This window comes from Protopterus annectens, chromosome 10.part0, assembly GCF_019279795.1.
Source record: "Protopterus annectens isolate FY-2018-M chromosome 10.part0, PAN1.0, whole genome shotgun sequence".
NCBI lineage: Eukaryota > Metazoa > Chordata > Ceratodontiformes > Protopteridae > Protopterus > Protopterus annectens.
Window position 1 is genome coordinate 1,170,531,481 of NC_056744.1, and position 25,960 is coordinate 1,170,557,440.

The window sequence follows — 25,960 nt, forward strand, 5'->3', positions numbered from 1 at the left end:
TCTGTTTATTAGGATTGAGCTAGGATATACTATGGCTTCTGCAGCTAGATGGAGGTATTCAGCGGGTAATTTATTGGCAGCTAGAGAAGTTGGTTTGAGCTTAAGGAGTAGTTTTTCAATGAATTTGGTTGGTTCTAGGTGGAAGATGAACTTGGGGCAGTTGTTAGTTGTGAGTGGGGGGTGCATTTTCAGGGGTGGGGATGTTGTCATAGGATTGGTTGTTTGCAAGGGCTTGGATAGTATCTGTAAAGTATTCATTAAATTGTGTGGGGATATCGTCTTGGTTATTACCTGTTTTTTTGGGGTCGGGGGAGTTTTTCCTGGTTGTAGAATAGAGTTAATTGCTGCCCAAAATTTTTGTGGGTTGTCCCTGTGTTTATACTGTAATTTTTGGTAGTAAGATGTTTTGTCTGTTTTGGTAAGTTTTTTGGCTTTGTTATGTAGTTCAACGTATATTTGTTTGTAGGATTGGGATTTACTGTTGAGGTAGTTGGTCCAGGCTTTGTTTCTTTTTTTGAGGAAGGATTATGTATCTGGAGTTAACCAGGGGGCATATTTAGTTTTAATTCTTGTTGTTCTGGAGGGGGTGTGATGGTTAAGGATAATTTAAGAAGGTTGTATTGAAATATAGTACAGCTTCATGAAGAGGTAGGCTTCGGTTACACCTTTTTAGGTCATTTATAAATTTGGAGCGGTTAAAATGTTTTTTGTTTCTAATTAGGTGTGTAGATATTTGGGTCAGTTGTGGTGATTTTGATCTGAGTAAAAATGTGGCTTGGTGGTCACTCAGGGTGTCTGGTAGACACCCTGCTAGAGATATCCGTGACTGGTGGAATTCGAGTATCCAGACTCGTATGGATTGATGTTTGGTTCTCTTGTCTGTTCTTGTGGGGGAAGTGATGAGTTGGGTTAGGCCATGTACGTTAATGTGGGAGAGTGGGTTTTGACTGGCGCAGTTTTGCCAGTCAATATTAACGTCCCCCAATACTATGCTTTCCTGGGGGGAGGGAGTTAGATATCCATTCTACTAGGTTTTCTGTAATGGGGATATTGTTGCCTGGAGGGATGTAGCAACCTATTATGTTGATGTGTTTATTCTCGTTAAGTTTTAGTTTTGTTATAGTGAATTTGACTTTATCACGTTCTGGGGTTATGTCTAATTTCTTAAGGATGAGGTGAGATTTATACAGTATTGCAACACCCCCACCTTTTTTACCTATTCTGTCACTACAAATTGTATTGTAGCGTGATTCAGTAATTTCGTTGTTGTGGTTACCTGGTTTAAGCCAGGTCTCCGTTAGTATGACTATCTCGGGTTGATAAAAGGAGAGTAGTGTATGAAGGTCGTGGACTTTGTGTAGTATACTTCTGACATTTAAATTTGAAATGAGGAGGGAGGATTTGTCTCGGTGGAGTAGGGTATTATTCAGGTTGAGGGTTGGGGCTCCTAGATTTTGTGGGCCTGGGTTTGGGTGTATATCACCACAGCTAATGAGTTGGGCTCTTAGGTAAAAATAGAATTTCAGGGTCTTAAAGTTATTTGGGAGTGGTAGTGCAATGGCTGTAATCTATGTGCAATGTGGTGGATAAAGGAGGTTTGGTAGTGGTACGGGACTAAGTTGAGTGATAGGGTGTGCTGTAATAATGTTATTGGTGGTGTTTTTTCTTGGTATATGGATATAATTAAATTGTTTCTGGTAGTTGGTGGTAGAAGTTAACAGCGGGAGGATGGATATACATAAGAGCAATAGTAAGAGGTATATGTATGTGGGTTTGGGTAGTTTAGGCATGGTTTGGTTAGTGTCATGAGTGAGAGGTGTGCTTGGGATAGGTGTGGTGGATTATGAGTGGTGCTGGTTGTGACTAAGGTAGTTAGTCGGTGAGACTTGATAGGGTGGGGTGGTATGATGGAGATGGGTGTGGCTCTGTATAGGTGTGGTGTATAGGAATAAAGGGTAATTGATGTGGGGGTGGGAATGGGGGTAGGGTAGGGGAGCGAACAGAGCAGGGACGCACTGGTTGGAGGAGTTCTGCAAAAAAAAATCAGGTTTGGCTTCCTCAGTCTACCAGGCAGGTCGTAACACCTATATTGCTAAATAGAGAGAGTTTCCACACTATTGTTGCGTGTTTGTCTTTTATCTACTGTTCCCTTTTAGTTGCACTAAATGTTTTTTTATGGATGGTAGAACAGAGATATGGCTGTATGGGACTGGGCCAGGTAAGGACCGGGGGTGTTTGGTCTTTCCTTAATTTCTAAAGCTTGGATGTTTAACTGTAGAAATAGCTAATGTGGAGGTTAGATTGCAGGGGTTTTGCAGACCTCTAGTGGTGCAAGTGGGGAAGTGCATGCATGGTTATATAAAGATTGGATGGGGGATACAATGCACAGGTAATGGGTTCGGTCCGACCAGTCTTTGCTAGCAAGTAGTACATTTTACATAGGTAACATTCAGCAGTAAAATAGGTAAGTATTTAGTTAAACCTGCACTTCACAGTTCTTTACAAGTAAGATTTCCCTTTAGAATGGAGGGAGGGTTTGCCAGTACAAGAGATGTAGAAAGCTTTGGGTTCAGGTTGGTGGGAAGGCAGGTAGTTCTTTTTAGAGTAGACTTGCTATCTGTAAAAGAGGGAAAATCAGCAGTTAGGATAGAGTGTGCGCTAGAAGAGTGGAGGTGTGAGTGAGTGTGGTAAGCTTGTTTAAGACCTAGCAATGCTGTTATCAGTTTCAGATCTGTGTTTTAGAGTGGGATATATTAGCCTTAGTAAGTGGAAATCATGTACTAGTACAAAACATTTGGATTTGAGGAGGTTCATACCCAGTTGCCCTGTCTTAGCATCGGCTTTTGAGGTTGTTGAAAATATTATTTCTTTCTTTGTTACTTTCTGTTCTATCTTGGATCCAATTTGAAACCTCTGTCTACTTGGGTCTTCTCTTACACTTCATTTTGTCCATGGGTAGCCTGCAGTGCAAAGCCTTGAGCAGCCTCAAGTTAGGGTCTCCTCTGCTGTCACCCCAATCTTGAGGAGCACAGAAAGCAATGAGGGGAAGGCTTCCTAAAAGCTCCCTAAAAGGGTGCCTCTTTTTGTGATATTTTAGAATTGTTACTGCAGAGGAGAGGTTGGACCACCATGCCTCTTTCTCTGAGGAGAACGTGTTTCTTGTGGATTTGGTGTGTCTGAGGTTATGGGAAGAACCTGAAGTGGTGGAGCCTATCCATTAAGGTTTTTGTCTCACCAAAGGACAGGAGCACAGTGGAGCAAGGGGCCTCCAGTCGATGTCATTGTGGTAGCTGAAGCAACCAAAAAGGAGTCCTCAGAAGAGAGTATGACTGCCCACCCTCCAAATAGAGTCTGGGGCTTTGTACAGTTTTTAGAAGTGCATCTTTATGCACTGAACTGCATCCCGCACCTAACTAGGCTACAGAGGGATTTACTGAATGAAGTCACTAAATCTGTAGCATCGCCAATGACAATGACAGCTGAGACTCATAAGTCTGTGGAGACCCAGTTGGCTACCATGCTATTAATTTCCAGCATTCCCATTCCTTGTTGTCTAAAGCAGTGGATGATATGGCCAGGGCAGCAGTCACCAGCTACCATCCTCACATGGGCCTTTGCAACTTTGTGGAATAGTTTGGAACATCTTTTCTGAACACATCATTTGAAGATTCCAATTTTTTGGACCAAAAATAAAGGATACTCTCAACAGGAGTGAACAGGATGGCAAAACATTGTCTGGTGTGGGGGTCCATTGTTCCATCACTCAGAGGACCTTTGCCCATAATCAGATGGGGAAGGTAAGTAGTTGTTTTTTTACCTAGCCCTACATTAGCAACCTTTACCTAATAGTATGGAGAATAGGTTTTCTGATCCCCTTCAAGACAACCCTTTATAGAGGATGTTGAACAGGTACTAAAGGAGGCTTGAAAACCTGCTACTAGAAAATTATATTTGGCTGAATGGGAAACATTTTCTGAATGGCGCCATATCAGAGACCAAGGCCCTCCCCAGACAGAAGTGCCACTGGTTCTCCAGTATCTGCATGGATTGTTCAGATATGGCCTCCTGTACACATCTATCAAAGAACACCTTTTGATCATTTTAGCTTGTCTACCATTCTACCATTAAATCCCCCTTTCTTCTACTTTCCAAGTGAAGCAATTCTTGAAAGGGATGTTGCGCATTAGACAACCTAGGAAATAGGTTGTGCAGTCATGCGATTTGATTTTTATTTTTTATTTTGGAAAAGCTAACTTTGCCTCCATTTGAGTCTTCGGCTAGCTCTTCCATAGAGTTCCTCACCTGGAAGATAGATTTACTTATTGCTATATTCTGCTAGAAGAGTATCAGAGTTACAAGTGCTAATATCTGTTCATCTCTTTTTGATCTTTCATAATGCTGGAGTGACTCTTTAAAACTAATCCTTCATTTATGCCTAAAATGGTACGAGTTCAATCTGTTAGTCTATTCACCTTCCTGTTTTCCTTCCCCAATTTAAGAATAGTAGGGAAAGAATGCTCCATTCCCTTAATGTCCACAGATAGATCACATACAGCTTGGACAAGACAAATGATTTCAGGCTGGAGGGCCAACTCTTTATTTCATATGAGGATAAGAAGAAAAGACAAGTAGTTCCAGACCGATAATTTCCAGGTGGTTATTGCAGGCTGTTCAGTTTTGTTGTTGTTACTATGGCGTTTAAGATATCGTAAAGGTTGACTTTCATTTATTATATCAGTAATGTAAATACGTTTTTTTTTTTGAACAAGCAAGCAATGCCGGAGTAAATGACAGCTTACCACAGTTTGGCTTATTTGATCAGTTGTTTTTGAAGTTGAGATGAAGTTTTGTACAGCTGTGTATCAGAAGTGCAAGGCCTGATGTTAGGATTCCCAGTACCATGAAAAATAAAGAGCAGTTTCACAAGTAAAACCAAATCCTAAAGTCGTTAGAGCAAAAAATGTTTTTGCAAGTGGGGTGGGATTGAAACCTCTTGCACTCCCAATGTAAGAAGCTGTACCCTCACATTCATGTTAACTGCATTTACCATCACTAAAGTTGCTGTACTGCAGAGTAAGGGAAGTACTCAGAGATTCTGAAACCTTGAGCTTTGCATGTAGTCTCCTACATTTGCGTATAAATCTGCAGTTCTGACAGTTGCAGATGTTCGTGTTTCACTGTTGCAGTCATTACTCTTGGGTTATCCTGCCGGCAGGCTACCCTCAGTCGGCCAGAATTCCAAAGTCTAGGTCCGGCGTCGGTTGCTGTCACCTCTTCCTTGATGTCAGTGCGCCAGGGGTATAAAAGATGCAGCCGACTCCATTTTCTTCAGTCTTTCTTGCTGTGCGGTGCCCGAAGCAAAAGCAGTTTGCAAGTGCTGGTCGGCCGACTCCTAAGATTTTCAAATCCGAATTTCAGAACTGAAGTCTTCATTAAAGCTAAGTACCCCGTTGGGGAAACTTTTTTCTTGCTCCAGACCGATATCAGAAAAAGTTAACAATTGTATTTCGTGTGGGAAGCAAATACCTCATAAGGATTTTCACTCTTACTGTATTCCTTGCCTAGGCCCTGATCACAACATTGCTAGCTGTCGGTTTTGTGCTAGATTTAACCAACGCACTATCAAGCGTCGGTTCGATTTTGCATTTCATTACTTTGGCCGAAGATTTAATTATATAATGCCGTCGGACCAGCCGACAACCAGAGTTTACAAAAAATGCAAGGACAAGGAAAAGGATAGGCATCCGAGGTCCAAAACCGACGGCGAAGCCTCTGCTAGGCCAGTCGCCGGTTCGCTGGTTCTCAGTGAGGCGCTTTCGCAGCCCCTGGCACCCGCTACCTCAGAGCCACAGGCCGCTTCCGACTCCCACGTGGAGCCGACTGGGCCTCCGTATACGCAAGGTATTGGACACTCGGAAATCATTCCCTCAGATGGGTCCGGAGCCGCTGAGCAGGCATCGGCTTCTGAGGGTGTCTTCAGACCTACACAGCTATATATTAAGCCATCTTCAGCTTCAAAGACTAAAGCAGCTCTAAAGACAAAGAAACAAGTACAGCATTCTCCTACTCAGACTACCATGCGTAAAAAACAGATGCTTAAAATGGCCGAAGACCTAATTACTTTGATCAGGGGCTCCCATCCCCCTCCTGATAAGAGGCCTAGGCAAGAGACAAGAGTATGATTCTTCTGATCAGGTTTCTATTTCCACTGATTCCTCTTCTGAACAGGATTACTCCATGCTTCCTTATGAGGATTCTGATGCTGAAGAATCCATTCCTTTAGCCTCTCCTCCTGAGGATTATTTTTTTGGGGAAACCCTGCATACCATGAGGAAGCATTTCCACTGGGAGAGCCAAGATTATTCTGAATCTAAGAAAAGGCTCAGGGACTTTCTGCTACTTTCTCAGCACAGACCCCTTGCTATTCCACCTGTTCTAGACATTGTAGATGATGTGTTTCCAGAGTCCGGCCTGTGCACCTGCTAAGCCAGACAGAATACTACAAGGTCCCGGATTCTCATAAATTCCTATATAAAAACCCCGCTGCTGACCCAGAAACTATATCTCAGGGTCCCAAAGGGGTTAAAGCTTCCACTGTAAAAAACCCTGTCCCCTCTGATAGGGATTCTAGGGCTCTAGACAGAGGGGGGAAAAAAGTCTACACTTCTGCTACCCTGGCTGTAAGGGCTTTAAATTGTCAGTTTCATATGCTTACATATCAGCAATATTTAATGTCACTGCTTAAACAGAAATTGTTGACATATACTGAATGTTCAGAGAACAAGGAATTGCAGGATTTATTGCATGCAGCTGAACAAGTGGGAAAGCATACTTTGCAATGTGGTTATGATTCACTGGAGGCCTCTTGCAGGGCCGCTGTTACAGGTTCTGTTATTAGAAGGCATGCTTGGTTAAAGGAACAGAATCTGCCTGATCATGTTAAAGCAAAATTATTAGATGCACCATTACAGCATGATACTTTGTTTGGTACTAAACAGAAGAGGTGTTGAAAAAAATGGAGGATAAAGCAAAATCCACGCAGACAGTCAAGGATTTCTTACAGGTACAGCCACCCAGGTTTAGCAGGAACTGGCCTTCTAAAAATTGGTCCTTTCCAGTGTCAGACAAGACCACAAAGAGGCAGATACAGGCGTCCCAGAGGCAGATCTCAGCCCCAGGGCTCATACGGGCCTAAACAATGGGATGCTCCTACCTCCAAAAGCAAAGACGACAAATCACAACCTTACAGGAAACAGTCCCAATGACTTTCCTCTACCAGATCCAAGCACTTTTCTTTTGGCAGCCCCCTTAGGGGGAAAACTAGCACTTTTTTCATCAAATCGGCAAATGGTTACCCAAGACAAATGGGTCCTGAACATAGTGTCCCAATGCTATAGGTTCCATTTTCACACTCTACCAAGGTCAAAAGGTATGCCAGACCTGCCACACAATCAATGGGCAGAGGCACAAAAACTAATTACAGCCCTCATGGACATGAGGGCCATTCAGCAAGTACCACACCAAGAGCAGGGGCAAGGATTTTACTCCAGACTTTTCCTAGTACCCAGAAAGGACAAAACATGGAGACCAATACTGGACCTGTCTATACTGAATACGTTTCTGGAACTTCCAAAATTCAAGATGTTGACTCTACAGTAGCTACTGCCCATGTTGGGCAAGAAGGCTTGGCTCGTAACTTTGGAGCTAAAAGAGGCTTAACCTGCATGTCCCAATCAGACAATCTTGCAGAAGATACATCAGATTCATAGCTGGCTCAATGCATTACCAATTCTCTGCACTGCCCTTTGGCTTATCTACTGCGCCCAGGGTCTTCACAAAATGCCTGGCACCAGTAATTGCGTTTTGCAGACAAAAAGGAATTCAGATATATCCCTGCTTGGACAACTGCCTAATTCAAGCAAAGAACAAAGACATTCTTCTAAAGCATCTGGCGTTTGTAAAAAGATTACTAATTGCCCTAGGGTACACAGTAAATGAAAAGAAATCAAAACTAGTGCCCCCTCAAGAGATAATATTCCTGGGAGCAAGCTTAAATACAACTGCCCAGATGGCTTATCTCATGCCAGACAAACAAAAGCAACTGACTACTTACTTCAAGAAATTGGCAACAAAAACCCACTTATCTGCAAGGAAAATCCTGCATGCCTTTGGTTTCATGGCATCCTGCATTCTACTAATTCCATATGCCAGGCTGCATATGAGGAAACTACAATGGTATCTAAAAAGTGTTTGGACTCAGCATTGCCACAGCCTGGAGACAGTAATTGCACTCATTCCCTGCCTGCAACAGGAGTTTCGATGGTGGGCAGAAGCCTGTCACCACAACAAGGGTCTGCCATTCAGTTTACCCACAGCCAGACAGACACTGACAACGGATGCATCAGATTATGCCTGGGGGGCCCATATGGCAGGAAAATATATTCAGGGCGCATGACCTGCAAACCAGATGCATCTTCACATCAATCAAAAAGAGATGCTAGCTGTTCAAAATGCCCTGACAGCTTTCAAGGACCTGCTCCATCCAGGACAGTTACTGATAAAGACAGACAACACTACAGTCATATGGTACATAAGCAGGGAGGTACACATTCCTACCCCGTCTGCAGACAAGCAATGACCTTATGGGACACAGCATTGGCTTTTCAAGTTCACCTGCAAGCACAATTCCTGCCAGGAAAAACAAATACTCTGGCAGACGAACTAAGCAGAAACCTCATGAATCCCTACGAATGGAAACTGGATCCACAAGTCTTCAGCATGATAATAAGGAAATGGGGATGCCCAGACATAGATCTATTTGCCTCTCCTCACAACTGCCAATTGCAGAGATTTTGCACAAGAATTGATCACAAGCAAGCATGGAAAGTGGATGCCATATCCTTCAGCTGGAAAAATCTAACAGTATATGCTTTTCCCCCTCTGCCTCTCCTTATCAGGGTACTCCTAAAGGTCAGACAAGAGATGCCAAAAATGATACTGATTGGCCACGGCAACACTGGTACCCAATCCTAAAGAGCCTGTCTCAAGGTCCAGCATGGATATTGCCTCAAACGTCTCACTTGCTGACCCAACAAAACAATCAGATCCTGCACAGCCAACTCAGGACCTTAAATCTAGCAGCATGGCAGATAATGTAGCTATTCAGAACACTCTTCTTTCAAAAGCTGTTATGGATGTTATCTTGGAGGCCAGGTGGCCCAGTACCAGAAAATCTTATGCAGAAAAATGGAAGAGATTCTGTGCTTGGAACCAGGAACAAGGCATTGGCACGTGTGTATCAAATATCCATCAGATTTTACAATACCTAACTGAGATGCTAAACAAAGGCCTTTCTTTCTCATCTATTAAGATTCATGCCTCTACCATTTCAGCCCATTACAATACGGAACCACCTATCTTTTCTCATCCTTTAATAAGGCAGTACCTCAGAGGGGCCAAAAACATTAGGCCTCCAAGGAGAGCACCAATTCCGGCCTGGGACCTCAATTATGTTTTGGAAAAACTCACACTGCCTCCTTTCGAGCCAGCATCAACAACAGATATAAAATTCTTATCCTGGAAAACAGCTCTGCTCCTAGCAATAACCTCTGCTAGGCGAGTCTCGGAGTTACAAGCACTCATGGCTGTGGAACCTTTCATCATTTTTCATCCAGACAGGGTTTCTCTGAGGACAAACCCCTACATTTAGGCCTAAGGTGGTGTCCAGTGTGGCCCTCAACCAAACCATTCACTTGCCTACCTTTTATCCAAATCCACAGAACAAGGGTGAGAAAATTCTGCATTCTTTGGACATACACAGGCAGTTACACTTCTACTTGGACAGAACTAAAGCTTTCAGAAAGACTGAGCAACTTTTATTGTCATATGCTGCAGGATCACAAGGAAAGGCTATCTCAAAACAGACCATTTCTAAATGGATAGGCCATTGCATCCGTTTCTGATATTTTCAACATGGCAAATCAGTGCCTAAGGGCATTAGGCCTCATTCCACCAGAGCAGCAGCCACTTCAGCAGCCTTCCTCAGAGGAGTACCAACCAAAGATATCTTAGAGGCTGCAACTTGGAGTTCAGTGCACACCTTCACAAAGCGTTACCACTTACCTCTTTAACTCCAGAACAGGCTTTGCCATTGCAGTTCTGCAGGGCCTCATAGCCTCTCCTAATCCTATTTAGCCCAGTCACCCATCCTCAGCTTTGGGATTCAACCCAAGAGTAGTGACTGCAACAGTGAAACATGATGAACATAGTACAGTTGTGTACCTACCATAAATGTAGATGTTCAAGTGTATTCACTGTTGCAGCCCATGGTTACCCACCCACCAATCCCCCTTTTCTTTGCTGGGACTTATCTACACTTCTCTATCCTATACAACCTTTTTGGTGTATTTGCTTGTAGATGAAGGAAATGTTATTTTTGTGCATGCATTTTTATTGGCATATTTTTCAGCCTACCAATTTGGGGGCACCTGACATCTGGGGCAAGAAAAACTGAAGAAAATGGCATTGGCTGCATCTTTTATACCCCTGGCGCACGGACGTCAAGGAAGAGGCGACAGCAACCGACGCCGGACCTAGACTTTGGAATTCTAGCCGACTGAGGGTAGCCTGCCAGCAGGATAACCCAAGAGTAATGACTGCAACAGCTAATACACTCGAACATCTACATTTATGGTAGTTACACAACTGTACTTTAGGCATTATAGCAGGTACACTTCTTGCATTGGCCAATTTTTGGATGACATTTCAGCAAGAATTTTTAATGGAATTTTACTATGTTTTTATAAGACCAGCCTTTCTGTGGGTTGGTGAGGCAGAAACTTTTTAAGGCTCTGGTTTAACTATATGTATAACTGTATTGTACCTCTTTTCCTTCTTCCGGATAGAAAAAAAATTAAAGTTGAACCATAAAAGTGCTTTTACGTCATTCGTGCTTTTCAGCATCAAATGATTTTTCTTTCCTACAAGGGAAAGAGAAAAACAAGTACATAGTATTTTACCACCCTATTGCAAACTTGCTCTATGTCTTAATCCCCTTGCCTCATTTTTCTTGCTGTTAGTTTTCTGACATTAACTCTGACACTCTATTCCAGTTTTCTTTTCCATATTTCAATGTTATAGTTATTTGTCTTTTTCTGTTGTCAGTTTAAATACTTTTGTTCTGTTGTCAGCACAAATGCAGTTGTTTTCAGTGGCTGTGGTATGCAGTGCTTGCAGTACTCTGTCTCCTAGAATGCTTTGCATGTACGTCTTCCAACATCATCTTGATGCAGAGGAAGTTTCTTTGAAATCAAAAGCTTTGATAGTTGTTATATTTGCAGTCATTGCATCTTTCTTGTGAAAGCGTGTTTCAGTAGCAGGTAAGACTTTACTGCACATTCTACCATTATATCATTCAGATGAGGAGACTGATTCTTTGCAGAAGTAACCTCCTAGACTAATTGTTTTTGTGCTGAAGTAAACTCTCATATAGATGGAAAGACCTAAAATAATCTTACAGCATTTTTACACCACCAGGTTATGGACTTGGTCATCAAGTAGTAAAGTAGAACACAAAAGGCAAAATTGCAAGATGTACTTAGTTGTATGATTTTGCTGACTTTTAAAACTTTTTTTTTTTTTTGTAGGCGTGGTGATGAGCTTTTCCCTAAAAATCCAGATGGCACTATCCGTTATGATTACATTGACTATAAGGAGACTTGGAAAGCCATGGAGAAGTTGGTGGAGAAAGGCCTGGTAAAAGCTATCGGAGTTTCAAACTTTAACAGTCGACAGATTGATGATGTTATCAGCATAGCCACCATCAAGCCTGCTGTCTTACAGGTACATGTTCTACCAGTGGGCGACATTTTCTTTATCTCCTGTGTCCTGAGAGAGATGCATATAAGGTGCTGTCATCTCTCTCTATGAGGATAATTGCCCTGTTTCTTTATTGTGCCTTTTCCCTTGTTCATCTTTGAGTCCCTTACATGTTTTTTTGCTTTTCTATATTACTTGTTTTACATTTAAATACAAAAATGGACACACTAGCAGAAGAAAAGCTGCCTATCTTGAATATTAAAAGAACTGCTGAAAATTAAGTTTGACTAAATTAAATAACTTTCGGTAGAAAAACAGTCAAGTGGCAAATGCGATATGCGTGGATGCCTAGAAAACAGAGCAGTTTCTGGGATTTACTCAGGTGTGAAGCCCTGGTAGTGAGGCAAAACACACATTGCGATTGTTTTCCTTTTACTCATACATGCAACTTTCTTTTGCTACTTTGGTGTTTCTCTTTTATAAAGTAGTTTAATTCAATCAGAAGTTGTATTTCTGCATTGCTTTGATTTATTTATTTATTTACTGCTTTTGAATTTTCAGTGGAGGCCTGTGGAAAAAGGCTCCATAGATGATTTATGAACAACAAATATAAAAAATGCTTTACAATGTGTGCACATAAGACATGGCAGTAGGGCAGTTATAGTGTACAAGGTAATGCATTCACAACAGATATGTACATAGTATTTTCTATTACCATCTTTTTCTTGTGTTCAACAATCTTCCATAGTGAGAGGGAAACATCCCCAAGTCAATAAAGGTGAGTGTAAGAGTAGGATTCAGTAAAGAGAGATTTGATATTATTAATACTTTACCTCACCACACTATTTCTATCTGTTGAGTACCATAAAATTAAAAAAAAAAAAAAGACTGAGAGACAGCTTAGACTATAGGATTATTTAGGGATGATAATAGTTAAATTGTATCTGGATATAAGAGGGAATAGATATGACTATGCAACAGTAGTAACAGGACACTTGGTATGATGACCCCAGGTCTCTTTCATGTTTTTTTTTTTTTTTTGTTACTGCTGCTCCTCCGACAGGGGGTGTTACTTATTTCTTTTTGGGGGAGGGGGGTTATTGCCTTAGTGTATTGCACTGAATCTGATTTACTCTTCCTGCTGCTTTTCCAATAACTACTAAAGGATCAAGCAATATTATTAGGATTGTTGGCCCAAACCTTACTGTTGGAAAGGTTTCTAGAGGCTGCCCATCCTTCATACCAGGATATCTACTTTTACTCCTCCTTTTTCCTAACTCCAGGGGTAATTAACAATTTCCATCCTTGTGTGGACATCAACAACTTCAATCAGTATGCCTGCTTATTTGGTTCCATATAGTGGCTTTTCAAATATTTATGCTCCTGCCACAGGATGCCTGGATGGTGTCACTAAACCTGATGGATGCCTTTTGGTGAATCATTCTCTGGAATCTGCATCAGAGGTTCTTCTGCCTTGTTTTGAGTAGACACCACTGTGATTATGGCGTTTTTGTTATTTGGGCTTTCATCCATATACAGGGTGTTTAACATTGTGGCTAAAGCCTTGTTTGGACAACCATCTTGCATATACATATGTTGACCTTCTGGAATTATCCTGCAGTGGGTCCTACTTTAGCTGCTGTGTTTAGTTACCATAGAATGGGAGATGTTCTCTCTGACTTCTGCTTAGAATTTACCCCTCTTAAGCATGGAGCGGACACTGTTTTTTGTGTGTTGTTCCTGCTGCTGGAGATGATCCAGAAGCTCAAAGCTTTGGCTGACAGGATGAGGGTTCAAAGCAGATTCCAGACAATGGAGTCTGTTGTATGTTCTGGGCTCAATGGCTGCCATGACTCTTCAAGTTGCTGCATTCATACTAAAGGACTGGGATGTCCGTAGCTGCAGTACTACCACATACTCCTGGGATCTCCTTATGTCAGATCCCTGTTGTTGGATCATGGAATGGTGGACAAGTCCCCTTCTACCACTCAGTGAGACATTAATTTCTTTAATAGCACCTGTTGCAGATTCTGATGGTGGGCACTTTTCTTATCTGCACTTTTACAGTTTGCAAGGATTGTTGCCTCCCTTGAAGAAGGGACTCTACATAAATGAGTTAAGAGCAGACCTCTTGGGTTTGAATGCCTTGGAGACAAACCTATTTTAGGACTTCTTATCCAGTTAGACATCTGCCAATTGTTTAGTATCTAACAAACCAAGGAGAAATATGGTTATACCTCATGTGCATGGAGGCATCTGGTAATGGTCATAGACAGGGATATTACTGTCTGAGCAGTTCATAGTCCTGGGGAAAATAAAGAGCTGGAAAATTCTCTGAGTTGCTTTTCAAGATGTCAGATCAGAAACTGCCTGTTCCAAGTCTTCCAGAAATGGAGGATTCATGATGTCAGCCTACCATTCAGGGAAATGTGACTCTTACCCTGTTTGGATCGAAGAGTAAGATCGGAGATAGCTGTTGGACAAATTTGCAGACTTGTAATTTGGGAGACTCCTATGTGTATTCTTACTGATTTCATGTATCATTGCGAAGTTTATGAAAGAAATATCAGACCTCATTGTTGTCCACCCTTGGTGGCAAAGAAGTACATGCTTTCAGGGATTTAGGTCTCTGGTGATAGAAAAAACTCTTTCTAGGTTTAGTCCAGGATATTCCCCACATTTGGTAGGAGATCTGGCTCTACCTTGCAGCCTGGTAACTTCTGTACACACCCCATGATACCATTGGGTTTGGAGGTTGGGAATCTCAGATGTTAACTTTCTCAACAGTCTTATGCCTTGGGGTAGAAAATGCTTTAAACGTGGATGTATTGTCCTGCTTAATCATCTTTAGGTCAGGTGACCCTGACCTGTATGAACTATTTTTATAATTTAGCCTTCAGTAATTCCATGTTCAAGGTGCATATGTATGTTTCTTAAAGGAGCGCTACATTTCCTACCTCTTTTTTTTTTTTTTTTTTTTTTTTTAGAGCTTGTCACCATGACCAGACTGTTATGATTTCTAGTCTTACCTATGCACTATTTGAGATTGCTATCCTGGCAGCATTGAGGTACATTTTTGAAGATTTTCTTACTACTGGTCATCACTACTGCAAGTAGGTTGAAAGAGCTTTGAGATCCTTGCACTATTCTTTAAAATGTGCTTGTACTTCCTTTTAAATTTTGTTTCCAAGTTGTTCTTGAACCAGTCCATCCATCTCAAACTCCTAGTTTTCACTGCAGATGGAAAAACTTTGCAGGGGCAGAAAGTAGAGCACTTCATACACTGGGTGTTCAGTGTCAGCTCAGTATTACTTGAAATGAGTACACAAGTTCAGCAGTTTGTTTCCTTTGATACAGGGATAAATGATCATGCAGTTGCTGAGCAGATGCGATAAATGATCATGCAGTTGCTGAGCAGATGCTTTCCAAGTGAAATGCCAACTTATTATCTTTTGTCATAGGACAGCAGGCCACCTGTGGCTAATGCTGCTGTCAAAACCACTCCAAGAGAAGAATGGCTACCTGCAATGCGTGTCTATGAATTGTCAATGCAGTCATTTGCAGCATGGTCTCTTGGTCTTTTATGCACACTTTCACCAGACGTTACTGACATAACTTTTACTCTTGAGATTCGGGCCTCCTTGAAAATGATAGTACAGTGGTATACAGTTTGAGTTCTTCCTTTCTACAGTCTTCTGCTTCTTTCCACCTTAGTGGTGTCATGGCAACCAAGGGTCCATCCTTGAGTGTATTCATTGCCAGATTTACCTAGTAAGTTTTTAAAATTAATTCTCTTATAAGATCCTCCTTAATGGGTCAAGTTATATCCTTTCTTATTCCCTTTGTGTATGTATAATTATTGCATTGTCGAGCCAGCCTCCACTTTTGGAGCTCCCTTTAAGTCGGCAAGCATATATCTAGGCTGTTAATACATAAGTGCAAAGTCTTTATTGCTATATAGGTAGCTGATAGTGGCTAGAGTGCAGACTGGAATGTTTGAGGGATAAGTAGGCTTATGTATCCGGTACATGACTTCATAGAATGCACTAAATTGGATTTGCTTGCATTCCTCAATATGTGGTCTTCCAGAATTTTGCTAAAAACTGATTAGTAGAATAGAATAACTCAACCAAGGACCCATGAAGGAGGGGTCATCTAGTAAGATCAACTGACAGAGTAACAGCATGTTTTTTTCATTTTACTTGAACCTTCAGGCATATATTTCGGAAGTGACTGAGACTGCCAGGGAGCTTTCCACTTGTCAGGCCTAACCATCAAATTGAAAATGTCCCAGCTTTTTGGCAGAGTGGGCATCTTGTGCTCTTTCATTATGTCAGCTTGCAGAGGATGCTGATCTCTCTAAACCACCCATATGATTTCGGTCTCAGTTATTCCACTACTGTAGGGTTTATATCAAATATTTCTGTCTATAATAACATTGGGGAGAGCAGGATTGTGTCCAGGAACCAACGGGCCAAGCAGTTCCTAAAAGAGCACTGCACATCTGCCCTATTTTTAAGATCACCTTAGATGGAACTTGAATGTCTTGATTCACAGGCTTACCTTGGCTGTTCAAGCCTTCTGGCTCAGTGTTGATTTCTTACTTGGAAAATGATTTTTCTGATGTCCTTCATCTCTGCTCAGACTGTTTGAGCTGCAGTATGTGCAGGGAAAAATTATTTGGACTTTCATAAGAGCCTGGTGTCCCCAAGAACCAAGTTACATTTCCTACCAAAAAGTTATGTTGACTTGATTTTCACCATTCACCTCCATGATTTCTTTGCCAAAGTAGATATCAAGGCAGAGCGAGCCCTTTACAACTTAGACATGCAGTGTTTGGACAGGTATTATAAGGAGTAGGGTGCATCATCATCATCAGCCACCTTTTTCCCATTATTTTTTTACATTGGGTCGGGATATCTTGTTAACTGTTGCCAACTTTCTCGATTCAGTGCCACACTCATGCCTTCTTCAACACTCATACCTGACTTTCGCAGATCTTCTTTCACACAAGCCATCACCTCTTTGCTGGACATCCTCAGTTCCTGTTACCTTCTTCCTGTCTGTCCCAAATCTTCCTCACCAGATTGTCTTCTGCTTTTCTGCACATGTGCCCAAACCACCATAATCTGTTCTCTTTGATCTTTTCTGTAATTGGAGCTACTATTTTAATTTAATGCATTGATGATTTGTGTGAGCATTTTTTGTATGAATGAGACGAATAGGTGACTAAACCTTTACATGTTTAATTTTTGAACAGATAGAGGATAACGCTTTGTAAGTAAATTGTTACCTAGGCACCTTATCTCAGTTAAGTCATCTAGCCAAAAATTTGTAAATTGCATCCAGAAAATCCACGTTTTACCCCCCATTCTATGGAAGGGTAAAGGTCATGCATTGACACCCTGTACTACCACTGTGGTACACACATGTCATCCTTTTAAAGAAAAGGCAGTATATTATATCTTGGCAACATCATGTAGACTAGCTTTGTTACAGTACTGCATCATGACAGACACCAGGCAGTGCAACATTATGACAAGCCTCACTACCGTGTCATTGTAGCCAGTCTCATAGAGGTCTGTTAATACAATTGTCAGTATTTTGAGCACTATGCCTGTGTGCCACATCACGGCATACAGTCCCAGAGAAATGTATTTACAGCAATGCTTCTGTTCATTACTAAAAAGTTTTATGCCCCAGCATGGCAGCAAGTTTCACATAGGTTTGTTCATTTGATTACCATTAACAGACGAGCTAAAGTAACACACAGTGCAGTCTCACTGTCTTCATTAATGCAGTATAGAGTGGAGTTGAGAAACATAACCAATAAACCTTGGAGTAGCAGTTGAACAGATCCAAACAGAAATCACAAAATACAGCCCAAAAAACAGCCAAGGATCCGAAATGTCATGTTATACTTTAAGTCAGAATAAGAAAGCACCAAGCCTTCAAGCCAAAAAGACCCTTTCTCAATGCACATATAACTTGTGTTTTACACATGCATCTTAAATACCATTTAAAAGGACCTCGACACTCTATCAAATCAAATGGTATAATTATTAATTAATAATTAAAACTGACAATACTATATTATACTTGCAATTCATAATAAAAATACAATAAAATATAGTGTTATTGAAAACCTTTTTAATATATACCTAAAAACTAATAGGTTACCCTAAAAATTATGATGGATACACAACGCATTAGATACAATAATACTTTCCCTTCAAAATAGGCTTAAGACTTTTCATTGCATTAATGTCAGGAGGTGTGTCAGCTGTAAAGTAATTAATCCACCTATACTCAGCTAGTTCAGTCCTTTTCACTATATCTCCACCTCTATATTATATATTAACTGTCTGTAACAGCCTAAATTTAAAAATATGGTTCTCACCTGCTTGTTGTATTTGTCTGAATAAAGCATTGGCGTCTGTCTTCCTTACGTATTTCAGACAAATGAGAGGATATTCTATCTTTGAACCTTTGATTGTTTTTCCCTATATAGAAGCAGGAACATTTTACACAGTGCTAAATAAATTACATTTTCTGAATTACAGGTGGCAAAAATATTAAAACTATTTTTTTTAGTTATAGGATGGACAAAACACCTATCTGTATTTATAAATGTACAAAAACTACAATTAAAACATGAGTTAGTACATTTCCCCTTATTTCTTTATAATATAACATTTGTTTTAGATTCCTTTCTCTCTTATATACAAAAAAGGTACATCAGTTAAAATCTTATGTAAGTCACTGTTTGCCCAGTTCCTTTCCCATATAGCTTTAATACTCAGTGTATGTCTGTCATATTTAGTTATGTAACCTAAAGACCATCTGTTATTAATGCAATTCTTATCTCCCATGCTCATTACCAAACATATAAGGTTTGCCACCTATTGTGGAACACACCCCAGCTCACCACTTTCATAGTATCTTCTATCATTTTGAATCATAACCTCGGTCTATAAAAATCTACTGCCATGTTCCCCATCTCTTTAACAAAATTCTCATCTAAAGTATTGAGCCTACTGGCTCTAAAAAAGTGACTTTTTACTACACCCTTGTAAAAAATATCTAGGATGCATACTATCTGCATGCAAATACCTTGTGGTCTGCACATTTTTTTTCTATGAATAGCTGTGTGTAACTGATCTTCAACACATATCAAACTAATGTCTAAAAATTCTATATTTTCATAAGAATATTATAGCTCAAATCTTAAAAATCAGTAGTATACCTTTAAATATTCAACAAAACTGTATAGTGCTTCTATTTCACTTGTCCATAAAAAGAATACATCATCAATGAAACGTTTATAAAAAAACAATATTATTATTCTGAAATTCAACCCTTGATGCATCCTCACCATAAACAGCAAGTTCCTCCCATCGGGCTAAGACTAAATTTGCATAACTGTTAACTATCAAGGTACCCATAGCTACCCCTAATAGCTGATGATAGTAATCATTATTAAACAAAAGGACATTATTCAAAAAGACATTATTTTCCAACACAATGTCTAGCATTCTACAAATGAGTTCTAATTTAGGAAAAGGAAGACCACTATGTTTACATAAAACTTCTGTAATGAAATCAGTACCTATCCCATTAGGGATAACTGTGAACAATGACTTAATGTCCAAAGTTACCATAACGGGATTGTCAAGTGTAGCACTTTTTAGAAAATGATGCAAATCATTTAACATATGATTAGAATATTTAATGTAGCTCTTACTGTAAATCAACATAGTGTAGTAAATTTTCTAAGTACTTAAATGTAGCTGTGGTGGCCCATTGGGAGCCAGAAACTATTGGTCTCATTGGGGTATTGTTAATATTTTTATGGATTTTGGGTACTCCATAAACAACAGGACAAACAGAATGGGCTATATACAGATAATTGTATGCTTCTGGTGTGATAGACGTCTCCATTAGTAGCTCATATAAAACGCTTTTAACTCTATAAGCAATGTTATTGCATTCAATTATTCTAATGTTTTTTAAATATCTTATCATCTAATAATGGTCAGAACAACTTTATTTATTATTTAGTGGCTATTGCTGGTATAATTTTTGTCCTAAATTACATAGGAGGTATGAAAGCTAGAAATAGCCACCAACTGGACTTTAATAGTGGCAGGAGCAGAACCCTGCTGAAAGAGCATGGACAAGAAAACACACAAAAATAATCCACAATATGCAAAATAGCTATTAAAGTAGCTTTTGGGTTGAAATCAGCAAATTTCTCGAGAGAAAATGAAAAAAATAAAGGTATTTAGCCACAGCCAAGCAAGACCACGTCCTAGCTGCACCAGCGGCAAACTAGATCTGGGGTTATGGAGCAGGGCAGCATGAGATACCTGCTTGGCCCAGCCAATGAGAGACTTCGAGCTAGTACAAAAATTGGCCAAGTCGGAGCTGATATTTGGCTCCGAACCTGTGAGTAAGAATGTGAGGGGAGATGGACTACATACATCGAACGTTATGGTGAGTACATAACTTCTTGTTAAGTTATATGTGGATTGAGAAAGTCTCTTTTTGGCTCAAAAGCTTTGCGTTTTCTTATTTTGATTTAATAAAGTGTAATGTGACGTTTCATATCCTTGGCTGTATTTTTGGAGATGAGAAACAGAATTTCTGTTTCAGGTAATAAAATTAGGTCACTCTGATGATGTCTGATAGGAAATTCTGATTTTTCTCATGGTACCAGCACTGTCTTTGTTGCTTTCTAAAATCTAGTGGCACTTAATTTGCCCAGTCTCAAAATGTTCAAACTTCAGTTACCTTCTTTTTCTTAACTTCATACACAATACCCACAGCTTAAACCACCATTCCCAGTATACTTTAAAAATCTGTGAATGGTACCAGTCTCTAGTAATGTCCTACAAAGTAGCTGTAATCACACAAAATCAAACATATGACGTTTGTTTAAAAATAAGCATTTTTATAAAACTGACCACTTTAGTGGCCCAATAACAAATTAAGTTTTGACAAGCAGGAATGATTTATTTTTGTTACATTTTTAGGTAGGAAGGACATTACTTTAGGTACTGCGGTTGTGGAATTTTTATAAAACTGACCACTTTAGTGGCCCAATAACAAATTAAATTTTGACAAGCAGGAATGATTTATTTTTGTTACATTTTTAGGTAGGAAGGACGTTATTTTAGGTACTGCAGTGGTGATGCTGCGGTAGCGTTGTCGCCTCACAGTAAGACACTGTCCCGTTCAATTCTCAGCTAGAGCGTCTTCTGTGTGGAGACATGCGTGAATGGGTGTACCTTCATTGAATGTTGTGCGTCAGAGCTGGCAACTCAGCACGTAAAAATCTGCTGTCAATCATTAGCGGACTGGAGTTCCGCTGTGGCGACCCCTAACCGGGAAAAGCCAAAAGACGCAACAACAACAACAAGGATGTTACTTTAGATTAGGTGTGGAGTTGCATCTTAAGCTATCTTTCAAGGACTTGAGAAACTGGCATAGCTCTCGGCCACTCTGGGACAAATCTCAACAGAGTCAGGCAAATCCAGAAATAATCGGGGACTTTTCTAAAATATTAGTACTGTTAACTTGAGACATTTTACAAAATAAAGGAATGTGAATTTATATACATATTCTGAAGTAAATTAAGTCGATAACTCTAACTATTGCCATGATTTATTAAGTGTAATTCACCACCTTTTTTCTAAAAATAACCCTTTTTAGGAGGGATTAAGAGGGACAGATTTAAAGTTCGAGTCAAAATCACAGGCACTCCTGAAAATTAGGGTAATTTGAAATGCATAGAGACTACAGTTTCATCACCCTGTTTAAGAACTGTGTGTCATGGTTAAAGAATAGGTACTTGTTTTTGGACGTGATCTTCATTATCTGCAGGATAGTATATTACAAGTATTCCCACATTGTTATGGCTAAACTCAGACACTGTAACACTCTGACCATACACAGGAATATAACCCTACCAATATGTATATATCTATATATCTATCTATATATATATATATATATATATATATATATATATATATATATATATATATATATATATATATATATATACACATATTAAAGGCTACACTTGAAAGCTCAATAAATCCAGAATCTCTTTCGTGCAGGTAGCAGACCTCACTCTAATCTCTAATCATTGAAAGTCAAACATGGTACAGTGACACTGTAGACGGCCTGTGACAAAAAATGTGATTAAATATTAGAGCCAGACTCAAAAATTCATAAAGCAGATATTGTGCGTTGGCAACTTCAAAAATATCTTGGTAGTTAGTGACTCCATTGAGCATAAAAACTGACCAGTATCTCAGTGGTCTTTGTAAGGAGCTTGTGATAATATCATGCCAACCAGAAAGAAAAGTTAGGGACATCTTAACAAGATGAAAATGATGAAGGCTTATTAATGACATGGTTACTGTCCATGCTGGTGAGCCCAGTGCAGACACACACTAATCCTGAAATCCAGGATAAGATTCCAGTCAAAAGAAAGGTACACACGAACATATACTTACATGCAGTTGGAAGGATTAGCAATTCACTGGCTACATATTGTGGTATAGCAGAGGAAATCTGTGCCACTCAGTAAAAATTCATGCAAACAGAGGAAGGATGTGCAGACCCGGGTGAGAACTAAGCAAAAGAACCAAGAACTGTGAAGCGGCAACACTAAGTGATGCATAACATACAAGTTAGTGAAATAAGTGGTCAAATCATAAAAGAAAAATTACATCAGCATTAAGGAATTAAATATCTACTGACAGTAGTAATCAGTAATTTTGTCTGTCGAAGTTAGAAAAACATATTCTGTAACCTATTTAAATCTGACTCGCATGTGTATTCAGTTCAAGTCTGACACCTGAAACAACTCAAAAATGTGCATTTTTTAATGAAAAATATAAAGTCTGGCCATTAGCACAGAGGATTAAAGGTCTGGGCTGCTAATGAGCTGCTTCCTGTAGTCAATGATTTGATTTTTCTATCTAGCTTAGTCTGCAGTACTACAACTATCAAGTAATTTAACCGGACAAAGCTCCCAGGTTGCCTTTGGAAAAGGGACACCTGTAGCCTGTAGGCTTACCTAGTTAACAAATGTATTGTTACAATTGTTCTGTAAAATGTTTCTGAATGTGTTGCATTTCTTAAAGGTGGTTTCAGCCTCATTTGTAACCGTGTTTGGCCCAGTTGTATTTGGAAGTTCAAGTCAGAAATACATCTCTGAGGAACTAGCACCAGATTACAGAACCTAATGTTAAAAATAAATACAAACAATGGAAAATATAATATAGAGGTCATTACACAACACCTGTCATTTGGAAGGAACATAATTCAGTGGCAAGCTGTCAATTTCTGGAAAAGTGATCAGAGAATGAGGACAGAGGAGGAAAATGCTGAATGTTAGAAAACAGCAGTTTGTGCAGATTCCATTTGCTTTTTGTTTTTTTTTAAAGGAGCTGGAGTACGAGCACCAAAACAGTAACTGGGAACCCACAACAACCACATCAACACTTTTTTCTGTAGGTTAACCTTGGCATTTTGTTTAGCAGTGATTTAAGCTATTGCCAGAATTGGCCTTTCCAGCCCCACCTCTTCACAACCCTCTGAACTAGAAGACATCAGGCTCAGAATGCCTGCTGTACTATTCTGCTTCGTGTCCTCGGTGTTTATCTTCTAAAGCTGCTGAAAATAAGTTACAGCAGCAGTTCCTGCACTTCTCACCCTAGTGATTAGCACACAGTTGGGAAATGCTAGACCAGAAAACTGTAGCAGATTTAAAGTTTGGTGGCCCTCTGCACAACACTGTTTGCATGTACACAGAGGGGAAAAAAAGGTTGAGCCCGAGCTATTCACCATAACCCTATATACATGTGTGTGTATGTATATATATATGTGTGTGCATATATATATATATATATATATATATATATATATATATATATATGATCTATATTACATGAACGAAAGTTCATAATGTTGAACGCTCTAAAGAGCATGTTATACCTGCCTTTCCAATGTCTTAGCCCCATATGAAATTCAACATTACAATGCCTAGAAACACCGACACCAGAAATGTCAAACTATCAGTGAAACTGCCTAAATTCTAAGAAGGTCTTTCAAGTCTAACACAGTGATATGGACGGGACACAAGAAAGGCATATCATGACAGAAGTTTAACCTTAAGACTCTTGAGACTGCAGATGTCTAAAAGTAGAGGAAGCACTACATTACACATAGTTATTATGAGCACTACAAAGGTCAAAATGATTTAACTTGCCCAACTCTGTAGCATACAGACATGAAAGCCCTGATTGCAAACAGTTGACAATCAAAACCTGGAACCAAGGAAGGCAGGCACAGTGTAGCAACCAAAGAATTCTTTATTCAAACCCAACAGTTTAGTGCTTTCGTCGTAAAGGATATTAGGTATAGGGATAAGGGTAGGGTATTAAAGGATAGGATATACGAGCATTCCAATGATATAGTGAAGGCTAGAACTTTCAATGCATTATGCCGGCTTGTGGCTTTGTATCCAGGACACATTTTTAAAGTTTGTTGTCACTGATTATGTTGAAAAGGACACTAGGGGATTTTTTTATTGACGAGCATTTGAGCAGGAAAGAGTTAATTTGGATTTTAAGGCTCAATGCACTATGTTTTCCAGGTCTTAATGATAGTTGTTCCATTTACCCCCTACTCAAGCTTAGAAATCTTGAAGGGTGACTTGGGGTTAGGTTGGATGTTATTTATATGTCTATTTTCTAACGTCACAATATGACTTTTTAATTGACGTAATCAGGTTTTACTTCTGGGACCATCGATAATGTTGGTATCATTGTTTTAATATTGTTTAAATGTGTTTTGTGTGTTGCCAGTTCATTTATTCTAATTTACATCTTGATATATTGGTGTAATTTTTTTATTAGTTGATTTTAACATGTGATGAGATTTTCCTGGTTATTTAATGGCTGTGAGTATGATGTTTAACAGTTCTGATAAAGTCTTTGACCAGGACGAAAGCACTAAACTTTTGGGTTTGAATAAAGAATTCCTTGGTTGCTACACTGTGCCTGCCTTCCTTGGTTCCAGGTTTTGATTGTCTACTGTTTGCAATCAGGGCTTTCATGTCTGTATGCAACAGAGCTGGGCAAGTTAAATCATTTTGACCTTCACAGTGCTCAGAATAACTATGTGTAATGTAGTGCTTCCTCTACTTTTAGACATCTGCAGTCTCAGGAGTCTTAAGGTTAAACTTCTGTCATGATCTGCCTTTCTTGTGTCCGTCCATATCACTGTGTTAGACTTGAAAAACCTTCTTAGAATTTAGGCAGTTTCACCAATAGTTTGATATTTCTGGTGTCAATGTTTCTAGGCATTGTAATGTTGAATTTCATATGGGGATAAGACACTGGAAAGGCAGGTATAACATGCTCAAAGTAAATATTTTTGATTATCTTTTTTTTTTCTATTGCATGCAAAGTCTTAACATTATCTGTGGTCTCTTTTTTTCCTGTTATATGCCCTATATCCTAAATCATAGTAATAGATTTGACAGTCCTTCTGCTGACCCACTGTTTCCATCCTTCGTCTAGCAGTTTCACATTTCACTTATGCTTGTTTATGTGGACGTGAGTTGTTGTCCTGCATCCAACATCCTTTTGTAGCCTGTGGTAATAGTGGTGCAGTACGGCATGGAGACTTGACCACTGACAATTTACGTTTCGTATTTGTATTGCTTGTCTCAAGGTGCTGTCACATGTATGCATAGTGTTTAATTTTGCTGTTTTGCCCTTATGTCCCTCTTGCAGTTGAACAAAAGTCTGAAAGATGTATTTTGTTTTTGGAATCTTTTTCTAGCTGTCTTCATAATTATTGACATGATTATATGACATGTAAACATTATTTTTTTTCATTTATTAAAAAGGTGGAATGTCACCCATATCTAGCCCAGAAGGAGCTTCTAGCACACTGCAAAGACAGAGGAATTGTATTAACAGCATACAGCCCTCTTGGATCACCAGACAGAATGTGGAAACACCCAGATGAACCAATCCTGTTGGAAGAACCTGGGATAAAAAAGTTGGCTGAGAAATATAAAAAGTCTCCAGCACAGATCCTTCTCAGGTACACCTAT

General features: G+C 39.6%; 1 protein-coding gene across 2 annotated transcripts in view; it reads left to right on the forward strand.

Annotated features, from left to right (window-relative positions):
* AKR1A1 (aldo-keto reductase family 1 member A1) overlaps positions 1-25,960 on the forward strand; it is a 539,772-nt gene that overhangs the window by 353,527 nt on the left and 160,285 nt on the right. For both annotated transcript variants that reach the window (XM_044085914.1, XM_044085915.1), the window contains exons 5-6: positions 11,646-11,841; positions 25,751-25,950. In XM_044085914.1, coding sequence (XP_043941849.1) covers positions 11,646-11,841; positions 25,751-25,950 — 396 coding nt within the window. The remainder of the gene's footprint in view (positions 1-11,645; positions 11,842-25,750; positions 25,951-25,960) is intronic.